Below are 16,409 nucleotides of genomic sequence, written 5' to 3'. Positions count from 1 at the left end.
GGGAAGCAGAGTGCCGCGACTTATCAGCGGGTCCGCGGCTTCCGTGACTCCTTGCTCACCTTCGGGGTGGGTCACGGTTTGCTGTGCGGCCCACTGGGGACCGTGGGCGTCCCTGCCGGTGAGGATCCCCCCCAGCCCTCCTCATGGCGCCCATCATCTTTGCCACATTGAACACCCGGAGCTGTAGGATGGGTTTCCGCAGGAGCCTGGTGCTCTCCTTCCTTCGGGAGGGGGGGTACTCTGTGATTTTCCTGCAGGAGACCCACACGGATCCGGCCGCCGAAGCCAGCTGGCGGCTGGAGTGGGGGGACGGGGTCTACTTCAGCCACCTTACCACCCGTAGTGCTGGAGTGGCTACCCTGTTCTCCCCCGACCTACGGCCGGAAGTGCTGGGGGTTGCTGAGGCTGTGCCGGGCCGCCTGCTGCACCTCCGGGTCCGCTTGGAGGGGCTCGTGCTGAACCTCGTGAACGTCTATGCCCCGACATCGGCCCCGGAGCGGTTGCTGTTCTATCAGCAGGCGTCCGCCTTCCTCGGCTCCCTGGATCCTCGTGAGTGCCTGGTCCTGGGCGGGGACTTCAAAATCATCCTGGAGGAGCGGGACCGCTCGGGGACCGAGCAGAGCCAGGCCGCCGCGGACGTCCTCCGGGAGATCGTCAACCATCACTCCCTGGTGGACGTCTGGCGCGACCACCACCCGGACGATGTCTCTATGTTCACCTATGTCTGGGTGGGAGCCCATCGGTCGTGCCACTCCCGGTTGGACCGCATCTACATGTCGCGATTCCACCTTTCACGGGCCCAGTCCTCCAGCGTCCGGCCGGCCCCTCTTTCCGACCACCACCTCGTCACCGTGACGGCCTCTCTCAGTGCGGAGAGGCCGGGGCCAGCCTATTGGTACCTCCAACAACAGCTTGCTGGAGGATGCGGGCTTCGTGGCGTCTTTCCGGGAGTTCTGGCTGGCCTGGCGAGGGCAGCGGCGTGCCTTTCCCTCGGCACGGCGCTGGTGGGATGTGGGGAAGGTGTGCGCCCAGCTCTTCTGCCGCGACTACACCCGGGGTGTCAGCCGACGGAGGGATGCGGCGATAGGGCAGTTGGAACGGGAGGTTTTAGAGCTGGAGAGGCGTCTGGCCGCCAGCCCTGAGGATCCATCCCTTTGCGGAGCGTGCCAGGAGAAGCGGGAGGAGCTCCGGGTCCTCGAGGACCATCGGGCTCGGGGCGCCTTTGTTCGCTCCCGCATCCGCCTCCTTCGGGAGATGGATCGCGGCTCCCGCTTCTTCTACGCCCTGGAGAAACGGAGGGGGGCCAAGAAGCACGTCACCTGCCTTCTGGCGGAGGATGGCACCCCCCTCACGGATCCGGCGGAGCTGTGCGAGAGGGCCCGGACCTTCTACGCGCACCTTTTCTCCCCGGATCCGACCGATCCTGCCGCTTGCAGAGTGCTTTGGGACGGTCCCCCGACGCTCAGCGCAGGCGCCCAGGACCGGCTAGAGCTGCCTCTCTCTCTGGCCGAGTTCTCGGACGCCCTCCGTCGCATGCCCACCAACAAGTCTCCGGGCATGGATGGGCTGACCGTGGAGTTCTACCGCGTGTTCTGGGACGTCCTCGGCCCAGACCTGGCCAGCATCTGGGCTGAGTCCTTGCAGGGCGGGGTCCTCCCTCTCTCATGCAGGCGAGCTGTGCTCGCCTTATTGCCGAAGAAGGGGGACCTCCGCGATTTACGGAATTGGCGTCCCGTCTCGCTCCTCAGCACGGACTACAAAATCATCGCCAAGGCCATCTCGCTGCGGCTGGGGTCCGTGCTGGAGGTCGTGATCCACCCAGACCAGACCTACACCATCCCGGGCCATAGTATCTTCGATAACCTCTATCTGGTCCGGGATCTCTTAGAGCTTGGGTGCAGGGATGGTCTGTTGTTCGCCTTCCTGTCCCTGGATCAGGAGAAGGCGTTCGACAGGGTGGACCACGGGTACCTCCTGGGCACTCTGCGAGCGTTGGGCTTCGGGTCCCAGTTTGTGGGTTTTCTCCAGGTGCTGTACGCTTCCGCAGAGTGTCTGGTCAGGCTCAACTGGACCCTGACCGAACCGGTCAGCTTCCGGCGGGGAGTGCGGCAGGGGTGCCCCCTCTCGGGCCAGCTGTACGCTCTGGACATCGAGCCCTTCCTCTGTCTCCTCCGCAGGATGTTGACGGGGTTGGTACTTCGAGAGCCGGAGCTGCGGCTGGTCCTGTCGGCGTACGCCGACGATGTGCTCCTCGTGGTCCAGGACCTGGGCGACTTGGCGCGGGTGGAGGCTTGCCAGGCGGTGTACTCGGCGGCCTCCTCCGCCCGGGTCAACTGGGTCAAGAGCTCTGGCCTGGTGGTTGGGGACGGGTGGCAGGCAGGCTCCCTCCCACCCGCGCTTCAGGCCATCTGGTGGAGCGCGGGTCCGCTGCTCTATCTCGGCGTTTACCTTTCCGCCACGCATCCGTCTCTGCCGGAGAACTGGCACAGTTTACAGGGCAGGGTGGCGGAGCGGCTCCGGAAATGGACAGGACTCCTCCGGTGCCTTTCCCTTCGAGGGAGGGCACTGGTGCTCAACCAACTGGTCCTGTCCATGCTCTGGTACCGGCTCAACACCCTGGTCCCGGCCCCGGGACTCCTGGCCGACCTCCGGAAGGTGGTTCTGGAGTTCTTTTGGCCAGGACTGCACTGGGTCCCTGCAGGGGTACTCCACCTGCCCCTGGAGGAGGGAGGGCAGGGCCTGAAGTGCCTGCGCACTCAGGTCCACGTCTTCCGCCTCCAAGCACTGCAGAGGCTCCTTTATGGTGCGGGTAGTCCAGCGTGGAGAGCCCTGGGGCACACCTTCCTGCGCCGCTTCCGAGGGCTCCGATACGACCGGCAGCTCCTTTATGTCGAACCGAGGGGTCTTCCGCGAGACCTCTCCGGGCTGCCGGTCTTCTACCAGGACCTCCTCCGGACCTGGAAGCTGTTCTCTGCGACCAGGTCCATGGCGGCCACCGAGGGGGCCGACCTCCTCGCGGAGCCCCTGCTACACAATCCCCAGCTTCGTGTGCAGGTGGCGGAGTCCCCCGCGGTGCGCCAGAGGCTGGTCCTGGTGGGAGCCACCAGGGTCGGAGACCTCCTGGACTACGACCGGGGAGGCTGGCTGGATCCCCTGACGCTCGCTCACCGCATGGGGCTCTCCAGACCTTGCACTCCCCGGCGGGTACTCCAGGAGGTGGAGTCCGCTTTGCCGCCCGCTGCTCGGGCCTACCTCGACCGGGTCCTGCGGGAGGGCATGCCCCGCCCACCCCCCACCCCAAGCCGTCCAGACCTTTTCATCGGGCCTCTGCCCCATAGGCCCGACCGGCCCCCCCGCCCCTTCTCCGCAAGCCGGCTGCACGACCTGCAGCCGGTCCGTTTCCAAACCGCGCTGAGGAAACAGCTCTACACGCTCATGCTCCACACCCTTCACTTCCTCACCCTCGTGTCCCACCCTGATACGAAGTGGCAGGACCTCCTGCCACCTCTGGAGGGTGAGGAGCCCCGGTGGGCCAGCCTCTACTCCACCCTGGTCCCAAGGCCCACTGGGGATATCAGTTGGCGGCTCCTCCATGGGGCCATGAGCACGGGCGTGTACTTGGCGCGGTTTACCCCTGTCCCGGACACCTGCCCCTTCTGCGGCGTGAGGGAGACCCTGGCGCATGTTTACTTAGAGTGCGCCAGGTTGCAGCCTCTACACCGGCTCCTCACAGCCATCCTCTTACGTTTCTGGTTACACTTTTCCCCTCACCTCCTTTTGTACGCACTCCCTATCCGTGGCCCCACGAAGTCCCGGGACCTCCTGGTCAACCTCCTCCTCGCCCTGGCAAAAAAGGCCATCCATGCAACCAGGGAGGGGAGGTTGGCCGATGGAGACTCCGGTGACTGTGGGGCTTGCTTCCGCTCCATGGTCCGATCACGCATCCGGGCGGAGTTCCTCTGGGCGGCCTCCACTGGCTCCCTTGACGCCTTCGAGGAGCAGTGGGCGCTGTCCGGGGTTCTCTGCTCGGTGTCCCCGTTAGGTTCCCTCCTTCTGACCCTTGGACAGGAGTGAGGTCACTGTTCTTTTATTAGTTGTCCCCCGCACTCAGTGGGTTCTGTGGCCCTGTGGTTCCTCCCCTTAGGCTGGGGGAGGATCCTTTAGGAGTGGGCGGGCTTTGCCCGCCCACTTCCCAGACACCCAATAGGTACAAGCTCAAAGTTTGTGAAGGGGACAAAGGGAGTTGGGTCTCTCAGCTGACATGAATGAGAGTAGAGACTAGATCAGTGCAGGCTAGTTATGTAGAAATGTTACTGGAGAGAAGCAGACCATGGTGTTGGAAATCAACAGACTCAAACTTCTATATTTTGGTCACATTAGGCATAGAGATGGAAATAACCTTGAGAAAGTTATTATGGAAGGAATGGTGGAGGGTCATCGTAGTACGGCATGATCTGCGAAGAGATGGATGGATGGATGTTGTGTGGCTGATCACTGTAAGGTCAGCTGCTGAGTGCTCGAAGTTAGTGATGGATCGTGAAGGCTTTTCAAAATTTGTTATGATGTCACTGATATTGAGACATGAAAAAATGGATTTAATTAGCTTATGCCTTGTCTACACTACACAGTTTTGTTGGCAAAAGGCAGCTTTTGGCAGCAAAAGAGTGAAGGTGTACACGCTGAAGTGCCACTTTTGGCATCAAAATTCTTTAGGTTTGGCAACAAAATAAAACCACCTCAACGAGGGACTTACAGCTTTTTGTGCAAAAGTTTTGTCGACAAAGCGCCAATGATTTTATCGCTTTAATTGGCCTCCAGAAGGTGACTCACAATGCCCATCTTGACCACTCTGGTCACCAGTTTCAATTCTGCTGCCCTGCAGCTAGGTAAACAACCATCTGCCCCTTGCCTTTTAAAGCCCCGGGAATTTTGCTTTGTTTGCTCAGCGTGGAGAGCTCACATGACACCTTCCCAGCTGACCATGACGGTTCCACACAGCAGACACTCTCCCATTTGGATTACTGCAGAGCTGCTGGATCTGATCAGTATATGGGGAGAGGAGGTGGTGCAGTCCCAGCTGCATTCCAGCCATAGGGATTTCAATACTTACAGGCAGATTTCTCGAGGCTTGTGCGAAGAGATCTATGATCAGGACACGGTGCATTGCAGAGCAAAGATCAAGGAGCTGAGGCATGCGTACCAGAAGGTAAGAGAGGCAAACTGTCACTCCAGTGTGCACCAAGCACCTGCCGTTTCTATAAGGAGCTGGATGCTATCCTCAGTGGCGACCCCACCTCCAGTGCCAAGAACCTCGTGGATACTTCAGTGATCCTGGAGCTGGCGGAAAGTGGGCTTAGCCCAAAAGACAAAGTCATTGAAGAAGAGGCAGAATTAGACGATGATGTGGAGCCCACTGCGGGGTTGCCCTGTGGTGTGTCCAGTCAGGAGCTGTTCTCCACTCTGGAGGTGTCTAGCCAGTCTCGGCAGTCATACTCCAGCGAACAAGAAGCAGGAGAAGAGACACTTGGTAAGTGGCTTTGGTTTGTGAAGTGCGGAAGTGGGTTGAGGGCATAGAAATGTACAAGGCTGGCTGTGTTTCTGTGTGCTGGACATTTCCTTGAGTAGCTAAGATGTACAGCGGAACAGGGTATTGATGCACACTGAGATCTCACGGGAATCCTCCAAAGAGATATCTAGGAAAGTTTCCTGGAGGTACCCAGCAATCCTTTGCCAAAGGTTCCTTGGGAGAGCTGCTTTGTTCCTTCCTCCATTGAAGGAAACTTTGCCGTGCCATTCTGCAATCACTTGCACAGGGACCAAAGCAGCACACAGATGAGCAGAATAGGGACTGGGTCAGAAGCCACAACTGTGCACTAGAGGTACTCTTGCTTCCTTGCTTACCCTGAGGAGTGAGGTATCTGGTACAATGACCCCTGTCTGTGGAAAAGGGTGGGAAAATTTAGAATATTGTCCCTAGGCAACTGCCCATCAACCTTTTCATATTGCTTTTCTCCTCATGTAGAATGCTCTCTGTCCCAGGGTAAACTCACCAAGCTTGAGGTGTTCGACGTGTGTGCTTGTCAAGGGTCAGTGTAAAGTGATTGGTATGTTATTAGAGGTGTATTTTACTGTACTGTTTCCATGCTGTACATGTACTTAACAATCATGCTTCTGTGTATTGTTCCTTGTGCTTCTGCAGATGTGGCCTTCAGAGGCACCCCCTACACACCAGCAGAGCGTAAGTAAACGCCCAAGATGGAACAAGGGGGACATGTTCTGGGAGCTGCTGCGATACTCGGATGAAGAAAAGAGGGAACGCATGGAGTGGAGGGAAATCAAAAGGCAGGACCGGAAAAAAAAATTTGTACTTGTTAAGGACACTACTAAGAGGATGATTAAAGTAATGGAGGAGCAAACTAAGATGCTGAAGTCCCTCATAACACTATAGACTGAGCAGATGTTTGCCTACTCTCCTCTTCAGCACATTCAGAACTGTTTCCCATGCCCTCCCCAAACTCCACCTGAGTATTCCTTTCTGCTTTCCTGGACTTCTCACTTTCCTGTTCATTCCACTCCATGGACACTTTTTTCCAAATGATAGCTGGACTTCTGCACAGCTCTGAAAGTCAGCCCTTCCTTGGTACCTCCTTTCCCAACAAACGTGTGTGTGGTGGTGGTGTTTTCTGTGCAATAAAAGCAAAGTTTTTGAATGATAAGTAATCTTTATTTGTTCCCTGAAAAATGTGATAGCAGGCAGCAGCAAGACATACACAAGCAGTTTAATCATTTGCTTACTGGAATCCTAGGCCACAAAAATCACAAGTACTTCCTAGGAAAACTCAATTTCGTTAAGCATTGCAGTCCTGAGCATAGTAATATACATTACTAGTTCTCATTTTCAGAGTGTTGCCTCAAAGCCTCCCTGATTCCAATTGCCCCCACTCCCCCTGTGCCCCTCTAATAGCCAAATTCAGCAGCCAGGCAATCAGCAGTCCACCCCTGAGCAAACTTTTCACCCTTACCTTCACAAATATTGTGCAACATACGGCACAGGGCTGTGACACATGTTAATATTATCCTCACTGAGCTCTAACCTGCCGTAAAGGTATCACCAGTGCGCCTTTAATCTACCAAATGCACATTCCATGGTCATCCTGCATCTACTCTGCCTATTGGTGAACCGCTCCTTACTGCTATCTAGGTTTCCCATGTAAGGTTTCATGAGCCATGGCATTAACAAGTATGCTGGGTCTTCCAGGATCACTTTGGGCATTCAACATTCCCCACTTTAATCTTCTGGTCTGGAAAGAAAGTCCCCGCTTGCAGCTTTCTGTACAGACCAGTGTTCCTGAAGATACGTGCGTCATGCACCTTTCTGGACCCACACCACCCTTGATGTCAGTGAAATGCCTGTGGTGATCCACAGCTGCCTGCAACACCATGGAGAAGTACCCCTTCCTATTGATGTACTCCATTACAAAGTGGTTCAGTGCCAAAATTGGAATGTGTGCCATCTGTCGCCCCTCCGTAGTTAGGGAAACCCATTTCTGAAAAGCCATCCACTATTTCACACACATTGCCAAGAGTCACGGTCCTTCTTTGCAGGATGCGATTAATAGACTTGCACACTTGCTTTAACTCATGCCTAATGATTGACTTCCTGACTCCAAACTGATTTTTGACTGACTGGTAGCAATCTGGAGTCACCAGCTTCCACATGCAATCACCAGGTGCTTCTCCACTGAGAGGGCAGCTCGCATTTTGGTGTCCTTGTGGCGCAGAGCTGGGGTGAGCTCTGCACACAGTTCCAGGAGGATAGCCACAGCTTGTCATCCCAGACCTACATGACAATACAATCCCACCACTCAGTCCAAAAGTGACAGTCCACCATGTGCAACGGTTCTGTGAATGCCAAAAGTTATCAAATGTTGCTCCTATCCATGTCAGACAGCACATCAGGCAACTGTGAATCCTGTTGAGTTGGGAACTTCACAATAAACTGCACTTCCATCCTTGATGTGTTAATGACAGAAGAGCATTGGAGCGCAGTTCAGGATCCATCCATTCACACAGAGATGGTGGGACGAACAGCAAACAAGGGCCACTGAAAAATGCCACAGACCAAAGACAGAAGCACCTGGAATGCTTGGAAGGAAAGCAATGCATCATGGGATGTTGAGCCCAGACCCATGATGTGCTGCAATCCACTTCACTTTTCCACAAGACCTAGCAGAGGAAGGTGTTGAGCTGAACTTATGGGATAATCATCAAAAGTGCACAGCTCTCAGTGTCAATGTTAGTGCCCCAAGTGTGGGCACACTCTGCAGACAGAGAGTGAAGTATGAACATGCAGTACCAATTTTCTTATAGTGCTTTTTGATCGTCAACAAAACTTTTGCCGACACAACTCTGTAGTGTAGACAAAACCTTAGTCATCAGTCCCAAAGGCAGAGAGTGCTTATGTTTCACTACACCTGTGACTGGTCAGGAATTTTTTGACAATGTTTTTTCCATTGGGAAAATGCTGATTTGTCAAAACCAAAACTGTTTCATGGGGAAAAGATTAATTTTGATGGATTTCTCACTTTGACAAGTTTTGGGAGGAAAAAATGCAATATTATTGGAAAAAAATCATTTCAACGTTGTTTAAATGATAAATTCCCTTTTTGGCGGGGCAGGGGGGCTTTCAAAATGACTGTTTAGAAATTTAAGCTAATTATAGTAAAAACAAACAAACAAAATTTAAAAGGTCAAAATCAAAATGAAATGTTCAACTGACCCACACCAATATACCCCTCCCCTCCCGATGGTTGTTGATTTGTGCAAATTTGCAATTTCAACTTTTCAATCTGATTCAAGATTGGAAAAATTATCAGTCTCAAAAAATTCTCCAGGCTGGGAGGACATTTTCCTACCCAGTACTACTTGTGGCCTTTTAGAAGCCGCTGGGTACTTGCTGTTTGCTCACATGCAGGGGTCCTGGAACAATTTGTGTAGTGGGGATGCTGAGAACCATTCAACCAAACTGTAAACCCCGTATATGATAGAAACCATTCATACCAGAGCATGTGTCAGCACCCCCTGCCCGACCAGTTCCAGTACCCGTGCTCACATGGACTTGTGAAAGCTTTTCTACCTTGTGTGTATGTGATCAGTCACTTATAAGATTATTTATTTTTCTTTTATCTCCATGTCTCTTAGAACCAAGAGCAGCAAAGAGGTGCGAGGAATAGGTCTGTTTATCCAGCCGGGGAAATCTCCATCTCTTGGATCCCAGAGGTTGGTGTTTTCTGGAATCATTTCTTATTAGAGGATTGTAACTAGAGACCTCTGCTTCTCTGGGAGTCCAGTGTCTCCCACCACCATCCCTGTTTAATGAAAGTTTTGGTTCTGCAGACCAAAGAAAAAATCTGGAAATACAGGAATCCCTAGATTCCTGGAAATCTGGCTTCTGACCCAGCCACCAAGGCACCAGGAATCCACCTTCAGCCTCTAGAAAGCAGCCAAATTGCTTCCCCTTTAAAGGTGATGTTTGTTCATAGCTGAGAAATAATACAAAGAATTCAACAGGCAACTACATGACTGTGGCATGTAAGTGCCTCACACTGCGCTATTGTTCTAGTATTTGCCTGTTATCCAATCCCTTTATCTTCACTGACCCTTCTGGTGAGCAGAGACCTTCTCAGGTGACCTTTGAGAACCTGAGTAAATATTTCCTTTGTGTTTTTTATGCCTCATTTACTCTTCCCTCCACTCTCCCGTTATCGTGCTACTTCTCTTCAGATAATGGAGCAATGCAGCAAGTTGATAATGAGAGAAGCACCAACCACTGGGTGTTTTGCTAACTTAGCAAGTTCCAAAAGCTGACTGGACATGCACACAAATTAGAATGGCCTCTGCAGTTGCTCTAGCTAGGAAACAAACTACAGTCCTGATGCTTCAAGACATAAGCTGATCACCAGCTGGAGGCAAGAAGGAATTTCCCCACTGGCTATAGCATTGGACAGCTTGGGGTATGATGAGTTAAAGCTTTCCTTGAAGCATTCAGTAGTGGCCACTGTCCGCTACAGAAAACCAGTCTAGAAGATGGATCATTACTGTGTTCTCCTGTGCAAGCAACTGCTATGGTGACTGGTAACAGCTTGAGTCTGATGTAGTCCTTCCCCTGCGTGGCATTGTCCCAGTGGTAGGTTGTGTGCCTCGCACTTTGCCCTGCCTCAGGGCTGCATCTCTCATGAGCAGCTACTGTCGGAAGGGCATCAGGATGTCACGGTTGGTATTGCTGCTATGCACATGATATGTCTAACCCCTCTTCTCTCCTCTCCCACAGCATCAGTGATGGGCATTTGTGCCTCCCTGGCCAGCATAGGGTTTTGCTCATTGACTCTAATTCCCAGCGATGGCTTAGAACAATGTGAAGCATGCTTGTCTCTGGTGACAGCTTTGGTGCCTGTGTGATTTGTCTTAGGAAGACCCATTGCTCGGCATGTTTGCAGTAACAGAAGTGTGACAGTGGCATGTGCTTTGTACTCTGGAGAGGCAGGACACCACAAGCAGGGCAAGTGCCAACCGTCACCATGTCAGACATGAGACAATTTCACTCCCCTGTGCAGTGCTGTGCCAGACAAAGCACAGAGCAAAGGCATAAACCTTCTCCTCCTGCAGTGCTGCCAAATAGGAAACAAGTAGAGAGCCCCAAGCAATGCTGCACCATGCAAAGCAAAGGGAGAGCGCCTCAGCCCTGGTGAGGGCAGTACCCCACCAATGGCTGGTGAGGGCCTGGGACCAGGACATCCTGTGTCATTCTCTTTATGGCCCTCTGTAAAAACCATGCTCTGCTGTGTAGCAAGGCTGCTCTGATAGAGCTGTAGAGGAAGAGCAAGGTTTGATTAGAGAGGGACAGGATTATTGTTGTTAATATTAATATTATTGTAGTAGTTCCTAGAGGGCCCCAGTCATGGATTGGGCCCCCATAGTGTAGGCACTGTACATGCACCTAACAAAGACAGTCCCTGCCCCAAAGGGCGTTCAGTCTTTAGGTATCTGACAAGAGAAAACTGGTGGATACAATAATCAAATTGGAGGGTGAGCAATTCAGTTGTCCTCCCCCACACCCATAAGGTTCCTCCTGCTCTGCTTCCCTCCCTGTGAGGGCCTCTCTCACCAATTCCCAGTCCTTGTCTATATTTTTTGCCCCTGTGTTGGTCATGACACAGTCCCTGTACCCAAAGGGTCAAATCTAGCTACTCGTTACACCTGTGTAAATGTGTCACTGAAGTCATCTGAGTCACTGAGTGTTACTGTTTACACTGTGCCTGTATAACACAGCCACTGAGGGAACAGATAGGACTAGAGAGCTGCTTGCTTTCCTGTTAATCACCTGTTGACAGTTTTAGAGGCTTAACTCTGCACAAATTAATTACATGGGATCTGTGATCCTATTGTGTCCACTCTAAGACATCTATAAGAACATAATTGCAGCCTGATTTCTGTGCTGGGGTGGAGGAGGGAAGGGGCAGTTCCTGCAGGTCATGAAGCCAGGCTTTGTTTGAACAGGTGATATATATTGCTGACAAACTTGAATAATTAAAGTGGCTTGAGTGACTTTGCAGCAGTGCAATGCAGAGAGGGAGGGATTTTTTCCCCCCTCTTGCATTTCAGAAGACACTGCAGCAACATCCAGCTGCTCGCTCCTGAATGTCACCCAGTCAAGGGAGCTCATGAAGGCGAGAGGAGGGGCAAGGGCTGCTGTGAGGAGACAGAAGAGTCTTATAAACTCGTCTTACAGAATTTCTAATCGTCAGCACAATGTCTCCATTCTTCTCTGGCTCAGACTCTCTTTTTGTCCAGTTTATCTTCCCCAGGACTGTGCATTCTTTGGATTGTAAGCAGCTGATTTGCCCCTGAAACACGAAGCCATCAAAGATTAAATTAGGCAAGGCCTTTCCTTCCCTCCTGCTCCAGTTACAATCTAGGGAGTCACCTCTCAAGGGTTGTAACCCTGCCCCTGTGTCCCTTCACATTGCTTCTGGTTGTGTGTGTAGCAGTACTTTATGTGGGTCTCTCATCTCTGCTCCCTTTTAGCTTTTCTTCCCCAGGCATTGTCACTCTAGAAGGAAGTGTTATTTTGTGGTGAGCCCCTAGTGTGGTGCTTTCAGAATAGAGGAAGACAGGCACAGGAACTTTAGCTATGTCTGAACCTGCCTCTTCCTTGAGGTAGTTTTTCCAGGTGAGGCTGGGTGCTGATAACCTGAAACTTCTTGCTGGAATAAGTGGAAATTCTTAAGCCTATTAATATAAAACCAGGGATTCAAATGTGCCAGCGCTAATTCAACACGTGAAACTGGGAGTGTCTGCTCCCCACCTTCCCTGCAAATGCTACTTTATTGTGATCACATACTGCCTGGATCCTCTCACCTCCAGAGTTGGAGCCCCTTCCTTTCAGCCTGACATCTAGTTTAGGGTGATACTGGCCTGCGATAAACCATCCTTGCTGAACAATTTCCTTTTATGCCTGGTGCCAATTCTGCTAGTACTATTGTAGGTGACTGCTGCGCCCACTCTCCTGTGCACTGTGAAAATGATTCGGCCATACTCCTATAGCCATTTTGATTCTGGGAGGGGATGTTTAGAGTAAGCACCTCCATAGGATGTGGTAAAATGGAAGAGGAGTAGAGGCAGTGAGACAGGAAGGTAGTGGGGAGAGACCTGGGAGACAAATGGAGCTCTCTTAACTGGGAATCACAGATGATCTTGTTATGACAACCTCTCCTCATTGTGGCCCAGAGAGGATGCAGCTTCAGGGAGTGTTCTACACTTCACATCAGGAGGGGTCCTCTACTGGGTAGGAGACTCAGGGGTATGTGGGAAATAATCCTTAGCAGTATGGGGATTTTCTAAAGGTGAGAACAGGCTGGTAGTACGGCTGGGCAGGGGCATGGTTCAGTGGCTAGGAAACAGGACTGGAAGTCAGGACTCCTGGGTCCTATGCCTAGCTCTGTCAGTGACTTGCTGTGCGGCCTTTAGGAAATCACTTAGGCCAAAATTTTCCAAAGTTGCCACTGATGGTGAGAGCTTCCACTTTCTTGGGTTCTCAACATGTTACACCTAAGGCCTGATTCTCATACGTACTGAGTACCCACAGCCTTACTGGAGTCAGTGCAAATGGAGGCTGCTCAGCATCACTGACAACCAGGCCTGAGAGGCCTCAACTCAGAACCCAAAATCAGAAGCCACGTCTTAAAATATGACTGTCGGCCTCTCTCTGCCTCAGTGTCCCCATATGTAAAACGGGAATGACTGTGATACTTGCCTGCCATTGTGATATACAGTGACAAGCGCCAACGATGATTCCTTTATTCTACTGTCCCCAATGGCAGCCAAAGTAGTTTCTCACCCACTTCCTAGAGGGAGTGGTGACCTGAGCTGGAGAGGCTGGGAGAAAACAAGGGTTATATGGTTTCAGTCCTCAGCTGCTGTGCTGATGACTCTTAAGGACCTAAAATTAAAGCCCAATTCCAGATTTCCCTCCTGCAGCGCCTTCAGCAACCGGCACTTGTCTGTTTGATAACGTTCCTCTGCTCCACATCCAGGAGAAACATGGTCTGTGCAGCTCCTGTTGTTCCCCATAGGTAAAACTGGATTGCTCCAGTTCTGGCACCACTGAACTGTGCTGCTTTGGAAATGCCACTCTGAACCTGTGCACTGCTGTGCTAGGAATTACCATTATTTACCTTTATGTTTTCTCATGGCCATGAGCCCAGCAAAGGGAGGCCAGTCCATCAGCTCCTGACAGCTGGGCCTACCAGAGGCTGCCCTCAGGTCACCTTGTAAAGCCCTGCTCTGCTGCCTTTGATCATAGTGACTTAGGGGCAGATTCTCATTTATATTAAAGGCCCTTTACACTGCCAAAGGAGTATGAAGGGGTCCCAGTGTTACTAAGAATATGTCCTACAGTATTTGCTGTGCCATATCAGGCCATTGGTCTTAGTCTCTCATGCTGCCTCCTGCAGTCCTGACCAAACAACTGCTCTGTCTAATCAGATATCCTGATTAACTCTCTTTATTGTGACCTCTTCTCCTCCACCCCCATCTGTTCTTCTCCTCCACCTGTTGCTTCTTAAAATAACCTAGATTTAGGGCAGAGACTGTCTTACTGTGCATAGAGGGGGTTCTGATCCTTGACTGGTGTCTCTAGGCATTGCTACAGTCCTAATAATGACAATGATGCGATGGATCAGACTGTGGATTCAGCTATAGTGTCTCTCTGGAAGTGGCTGACATCTGATGCTTTGAAGGAAGGTAAAGGTCAACCTCACCCTGAAAGATGCACTTAATTGTTCAGTGGTGTAGGTAGGGGTGAGGCAATTCCAGCAGTGGTCAGTTTATGCCCTGGAGCATGAAATCTGAGTGCACTTTACTTAACTTATAAAGTAGTTAAAATGGGGCTATTGGTCCTCCAGCCTCTTTAAATCCAGTATCTGACTTCCTTCAGAAGTGAATTGTACCATGACTGGCCTGCTTTGTGTCTCACCTACAATAACCTGAGCAAGTGTAGTCACTGTCTTTTGAGCTTTCCATACTTAAGTCCTGCTCTGGTGTCTCAGCTGCCCTTTGAGGTCTTGGATCCAGAGAAAAGCCTACAGAGCTGTGTTATTATCCATGAAATATGGGTCTGTGGAGCAATAAAGGAACAGCTCAGTCTCTCCACAGCCTCTGGGTGCTCTTGTGCAAGAGGCATTTTATACTGCAGTGTACTTCCTGCACACAGTGCAGAGATATGTGTGATTCCCTCCCCAGAAAGTGAATGAGAAGACAACATTACTTAGTAGTTAAAATGGCACCCATTGTCAAAAGACAGGAGTTCTATTCCAGACACTGCCACTGACTTGCCATGAGACCATGAGCAAGTGACTTAAACTCTCTGGGCCTCAGCTTCCTTGTCTGTAAAATGGGATAACAGTACTTACCTGCCTTGAGAAAAAGCGTTAAGCTCATTGGGCCTCAGTCTGTATATAACTGTGTGGTATATTTGTCTGTTCACCTCAAGCAGAGATCTATTCCATCTTTACTACCTTTATAGTAGATGCTTTCTATCATAGTGCTCTGCTTATTCCCAAGTACCCAACAGTGAGATCCTTCCAAGGATTTTGAATCCTTCACCAGAGGAAACTCATTGCCCTGGACCCTCTTTATTGTTCCTCTCTGTAATTCTGAACAGTTCAGTTAGCATCACCTTAGAGAATTAAACTGTAGCCTTACTTCTGATAGGCAGTACTGCGTTCATTGTGGGAAGGCAGCAGAGGAGGAAAGGAGGAGACAATGGGCTCATGGCCGAAATACAGCTGGTTCTAATGCAAACCCTGAACCTAGGCAGAGCTAGTGGAGCTAGGGTGACCAGATGTCCCAATTTTATAGGGACAGTCCTGATTTTTGGATCTTATTTTTTTTTTTATATATAGGCTCCTATTACCCTCAACCCCCTGTCCCAGTTTTTCACATTTGCTGTCTGGTCATACTAAGTGGAGCGCTCATCACAGGAGCATTTCTTGCTCAGCTGGTGAGGGTGGGTGCTGATGAGAAACCAGGTAGGAAGAGCAGTGGATGTGAATAAAGTGTGTGTATTCTTGTGCGTAGAGATTATTTTTATGTGCAGGACCACAGAGCACAGTTCACAAGGAGCGGTAGTGGGAGCACTGACTGTAAGCTGGTGGGCTCTCTCACCAGCTCAGGAAGGACTGATGCCAAGCCGGTCTGTTTCAGGCCATTGCCACAAGGTACAATTTTATTGGTTAAAGAGAAACTTGGGCAAAACATCAAAATAAAATAGTGCTTTTGACCAATATGGGCTACAGCTCCCAGGGGCTTTTCCCACACTTCTCCCAGTCCCCTTGTCTGACCCAAGGACCAGCCTACCAGCTCCCTCCAATTCACCTACTCAGCTGAGCTTATGCTGGCCTTCATAAGGATCAGATGCTCTTCAGGCTATCCCCTGGCCCCAAGCCTCTCAGCCTCAGCTGAGAGGCAGCTGGTTAGTCTCCCCTTAGAAGAGCCAGTCACCCTGTGATATATCTTGCCCCAAGAGCTTTGCCGGGTCCCAGGATAAGTTCTACTCTCAGTACTCTCACCCAGAGTTCAGTCTCTACCTTTTAAAGCAGCCAACTCAGCTTCCAGGGTCACTAATGTCTCATCCTTTTCTGCCAGGCTCTGGCTCTGCAGCAGGATTTCAGTGCCCAGCTTCATTAGCTCCTCGTCCTGAAACAAGGGTTGGTGCTGCTCACTGTTCTCTTCTTTTACTCCAAGGTAAACCAGCTCCTGCTCTCTTTATGGCTTGCATCCAAACCTTATTCCTGGACGAGCATGTTTCTTCCAGCTCTTGCAAGCACTCTGCCATCTGAGTCGGTAGGCTG

The 16,409-nt window shown here is 51.4% G+C and overlaps 1 protein-coding gene across 2 annotated transcripts in view; it reads left to right on the top strand.

The window, feature by feature from the left end:
- The window catches only part of B4GALNT3 (beta-1,4-N-acetyl-galactosaminyltransferase 3), a 150,258-nt gene that overhangs the window by 109,158 nt on the left and 24,691 nt on the right, over positions 1 to 16,409 (top strand). For both annotated transcript variants that reach the window (XM_030543092.1, XM_030543086.1), the window contains exon 3: positions 9,202 to 9,279. In XM_030543092.1, coding sequence (XP_030398952.1) covers positions 9,202 to 9,279 — 78 coding nt within the window. The remainder of the gene's footprint in view (positions 1 to 9,201; positions 9,280 to 16,409) is intronic.

Source organism: Gopherus evgoodei, chromosome 1, assembly GCF_007399415.2.
Source record: "Gopherus evgoodei ecotype Sinaloan lineage chromosome 1, rGopEvg1_v1.p, whole genome shotgun sequence".
Lineage (NCBI taxonomy): Eukaryota > Metazoa > Chordata > Testudines > Testudinidae > Gopherus > Gopherus evgoodei.
The sequence above is the reverse complement of the archived record's forward strand: the minus strand, read 5'-3'. Positions and strand labels throughout refer to the sequence as shown.